The following is a 4,819-nucleotide window of genomic DNA, read 5'->3' on the forward strand; positions in this document are numbered from 1 at the left end:
ATGGAGGAGCCTTGCCATTTTAACATTGATAAGTTTGGCCCATGCTCTAGGGCAAATCACGTAGAAATTTCTCTCTCTCGAGGACAGTTGTTTGCGTGCAATTAGTGCGGACATTAAATTCAACCGTTGGATCGATTTGAAAAGGTTACATGTAGAATTTGGTAAAAGAAAACACAAATTCACCTGACTGAGACCCATTGACCCACACAATCATCTTCTCTTTCCTCTTTCTCTGCCTTCTTCTATTTTCCTCTCCTTCTCCTATAATGTCTCTCTCTCTGGGCATTCAAACTGAAAAATCGAGCTGAATTGAGCCAAAAAAAATCGGAATAACCAAAAACCAAACCGAGTTGACCAAAAATCAAACTAGACTGGTTTGGTCCGATTCCAATTCCAGTATCTTGTAGTGAAGAAAGGGACCGGGCCGAACAGGACAGATTGTGGTGGATTTCAGACCACGTTCTTTTTCTTTTTTTCATCTTCTCATAATCTCCATATATCTGTTTCACATTTTCTTCTCCCTTTTTCATCTTTCTCCCTATATACTTTCTCACGTTGAAAATTCTATAATCTACAACCATAGCAACTAGGGTTATTAAAAAATATATATTCGACTTACTGATTTCCATAAAAATTAAATGACACATTTGTCTGTTTGAAATATTACTGGAGGGACTGTTTAAAAGCTACTCAGTCATGTTAGTAAACATCATTTGAAGTTAAGCAGAATCAGATTGAATTTAGGTGTGCCTGCCAATTATCTGAATAACATATGTGCTTTAAGACCAAAAAGAAAACACAATGTGAAAAAAAATTAAAAAAACACCACCAGGTAACCCCAAATGGAAAATAATCAGGAGCAGCGGCTGCTTTGAGCAAGACTAGTTTTCTTTTGGGAGATTCACTATTATATCCAATATAGGAGCCTAAATTATATATAAAAAATCCTATATGAAATGGACTTTAGAAACACACCCAAAGTCCATTTATAACATAACAAAAAGGCTTCTAACTTCTTTTAAATTACAAAATTGCTATTGATTTCTTAAAACAAACCCAGCCTCAAAACCTCATAACAAAACCCAAAACACTCAATAGGGCATCAAAGTAATTTAATAATCAACATTAAATTCAATGAGGCCAACTATCATTTTTTGGGGTTGTTTTGGGTTTGTTTATAGAAATTAAATGGTGTATGGTTTATTTATAGTTTTAGTGCTAAGAATGGGTACGTATATAACTAAATATCTCTTTTCTTTTTTATGAACTGGGGGTGGTAAAACCCCTAGAAACACAGAGCAACTACTCACACTACAGACCAACCGAGTCCTAGTGACTCCTAGCAAATCATCAACAGGGCTAGAGGCAAACCAACTCGGAGCCATATCAAGAAAACAAACACCTAGGTCCAGATTGTAGCTCCACTGAGCAATACAATCAGCAACCACATTTCTTTCTCTATAAACATGCTGAAGAGCACAGGTATCAAAGTTTCTCATAAGCTCCCAACAGCTTGAAACAAGAGACATCATAGGATGTGAACCAAGAGCAGTAGAATTCTGCATCAACTTAATAGCCACTGCAGAATCCATTTCAACCAACAGATTACGAATACCTCTATCCTGAGCAAGCTTTAAACCAAAAACCAGAATCCATTTTAGCAAGACCACTTTCAAACCAGCTAGAAGGTGAAGAAATGAAAAAGAAGAAAAAGTCATGCACTCAACGTTTATTGGTGGACTGACTGTAAAATTTTATATTGAGGCAAATTGTCACCATCAATGTTAATTAGGAAATGAAAATCGTTCTCTTTGTAGAATGAATCCATATATAGCATAAACATTGAACATTTCCATTGGTTAAATACCACCTAATCTAAAAATATATATAATTATCTCCTAACCTAGTCTTTCTTTTTGGTACAACTCTGAATACCTGGTCTTTCATCATCATAATTATATGAATATATTCTTCCTCACCTGACCTTGTCTTATAATTAAACAACCCTAATAACCCTTTACAAAAGGTAACTTATTTTATTGAAACACCAAACAGTAGAGCTGAGTCAAAGTTCTTCAAAATTCTATCACAACTGAATTTTCTTTTTCTAGTGCTAACATATATATAGGAAATTGATTGTTCAATAGTTAAACTTAAAGGTGAGATTTTGTCAAATACCAAGTCTTGACTTGCCTCTAAATACTACAATATTCAAATCTTTACCTGCTTCGACAAGGAAAATCATATCCAAGAGTACAAGACCAGTTCATTCTCTCCAGTCTATAAATAGGCTTCTAACCCATGAAGGATTTTCATCCCACACCCTCAAACCAAAACTCTCTACACACAAAGCAAAAACAGTAAAAGAAAGTTTTGAGGCAACCTAGCTCTAATTAAGCTAACTGCAATGAAAGGTGTTCATTTCCTCATAAGCACTCTTGCCATATTGGCATTTGCAACCTTCCTCGTCTCAGCCTCTGATCCCAGTTCTCTTCAGGACTTCTGTGTAGCACTTAATGACACCAAATCTGCTGGTATGCTTTAATTATATTCATTATATTCTGCCCTGCAATTATTTCCACATGGATTATTTTCTTCCTAAGGCATTAGGAATATTATGAAGATTGTTTTTGTGTTAACTATATGCATTTGCATGCCTTCTCATGCATGAACAATCTATTAGTACATAATTTTACATATACATATATATATATATATATATATATATATATATGTATGTATTGTCCCTTACACATGTATGTGCTATTTGTACTATATAATATATATACTGACCATCTCACTTATCATCTCTCTAATATATCATGTGGGTTCCGTTTCGCTTAGGTGGATATTTCGGTGCAGGCGCAGTGTTTGTGAATGGGAAGTTCTGCAAGGACCCAAAGCTTGCCAATGCAAATGATTTCTTCTTTTCTGGGCTCCAAAATCCAAGAAACACACAAAATCCGCTTGGTTCAAATGTGACAGCCGTGAATGTGGACAACCTACTAGGATTGAACACTCTCGGCATATCCTTGGCTCGCATAGACTTTGCACCAAATGGCCTAAACCCTCCTCACACTCACCCTCGTGCCACCGAAATCCTTGTGGTCTTGGAAGGAACACTCTATGTTGGTTTCGTCACATCCAACGGTGATGGCAATCGCCTATTCACCAAAGTGTTGAACAAGGGAGATGTGTTTGTGTTCCCAATTGGCCTCATTCACTTCCAACTCAATGTGGGAAAAGTCAACGCTGTAGCCTTCGCTGGGCTTAGCAGCCAGAACCCAGGAGTGATCACCATAGCCAAAGCAGTGTTTGGCTCCCAGCCTCCCATCAACCCTGATGTTCTAGCCAAGGCCTTCCAAGTGGACGACAATGTGGTTGACTATCTTCAGAAACAGTTCTGGTACGACAACAATTAGTAAAATACAACAATAATTATATGCGAAAAGCATAAAAGGCCAAGGAAAGAACGATAAATCGATGTGATTGGTTGGATGTATAAGTTGGCCAATATGATTTTCACTACGTACCTACAACAAATTACTATGATGTAATATTGATTGAATAAGAGACTGTTGGTTTTGCATTACTTACCCTCTGGGTTTTGAAATAATATAATTTCATGCATTAATTCAACAAAGATACCATTATTATAACTTAATAATACTAAAATGGAGGAGCCTTGCCTTTTTAACGTTGATAAGTCTGGCCCACGCTCTTGGGAAAATCAGGTAGAGGGCAGAGTTTCAACAACTCTTCAGCCAAAGATCATGGTCCTCTTGAAGTTGACTAGAAATATTAAAAGGAAACATTTTGTAGCTAGTTAAGTTCTTCATTAGTTCTTGGTCAGAAGATTTTAAAACTTGGATTTGGGTTCTAATCCGTAAAAAAAAATTGGGTTCTTGTTGCAACAGTTTGGTTTCAATTTGGCCTAATTCAAGTCCTCTATGGGAAAGTAATGTGAAGGGCCGAAAGAACAAAGTTCATATGACGAGAAACTCTGTAGACGAAGGCCCAAACATAACCAAAGAAGCCCAATTGCAAATCTTGAATTCAATATAAAGAAATGATAAATTTCTTTTTTCCTTTTCTGTGGATGCCACAAAATATTAACATAAATTCAAACTATTCTATATTGAAACGAACCAGTTATGCTGCGTAGTTTTCCTTCCAGCTTAAGCTGGGTACATGCATCATCAAGTGCAATAATCAAGGTAGAAAAAAAAAATTAACCCATCTGATAATTTATTGCTTTAGACTTCACGATGCTTCTTTGGGTACAAACTTCCACTCTTCACAGTGATCTTTGCCAAAGAGAGAAGACAGAGTACTTTAATTGAAAACCAGGTAATCTTACATGCTCTGCTATTTTTCACTCAAACCGTTCATTTGCTGTCACTACTACAAAAACCACTTTGCGCGACGAATGATTTTTGGTCGCGCAAAGGAAAATTTCGTCGCGCAAAGTTTGCGCGACGAAATTTTGGTCGCGCACATTCTGTCGCGCAAAACTCGTGGAGAAAGGGTTTGCGCGACGGCCAAAATTATTCGTCGCACAAAGCCACTTTGCGCGACGAATCATGACGACTTTGCGCGACGAAAATAACAACTTTGCGCGACGAATATTAATTACTTCGCGCGACGAATCCTGAAAACTTTGCGCGACGGACAATAATAACTTTGCGCGACGAATATTAATTACTTTACGCGACGAATATTATATACTTTGCGCGACGAAAGTTAATGTCGCGCAAGTGTACTTTGCGCGACGAAAGTTAATGTCGCGCAAGTGTACTTTGCGCGACGAAATATTCAT

The 4,819-nt window shown here is 37.1% G+C and overlaps 1 protein-coding gene across 1 annotated transcript; it reads left to right on the plus strand.

Annotated features, from left to right (window-relative positions):
* The first annotated feature begins 2,344 nt into the window (after positions 1-2,344).
* LOC148291173 (germin-like protein subfamily 1 member 11) lies at positions 2,345-3,465 on the plus strand. The gene is made up of 2 exons (XM_088245596.1): positions 2,345-2,534; positions 2,845-3,465. Exons 1-2 carry the CDS (start codon positions 2,408-2,410, stop codon positions 3,420-3,422), a joined length of 705 nt encoding a protein of 234 aa, XP_088101722.1. The 5' UTR covers positions 2,345-2,407; the 3' UTR covers positions 3,423-3,465.
* Positions 3,466-4,819: the final 1,354 nt, after the last annotated feature.

The sequence above is a fragment of the Prunus avium genome, chromosome 8, assembly GCF_965620075.1.
Source record: "Prunus avium chromosome 8, drPruAviu1.hap1.1, whole genome shotgun sequence".
Lineage (NCBI taxonomy): Eukaryota > Viridiplantae > Streptophyta > Magnoliopsida > Rosales > Rosaceae > Prunus > Prunus avium.

What these genes read in the sequence shown, in the direction of transcription:
- LOC148291173 (XM_088245596.1), top strand. Translation starts at nt 2,408, where the DNA reads ATGAAAGGTGTTCATTTCCTCATAAGCACTCTTGCCATATTGGCATTT. An exon ending in TAATGACACCAAATCTGCTG is followed by an intron (nt 2,535 to 2,844) that starts GTATGCTTTAAT and finishes CGTTTCGCTTAG; the next exon opens with GTGGATATTTCGGTGCAGGC.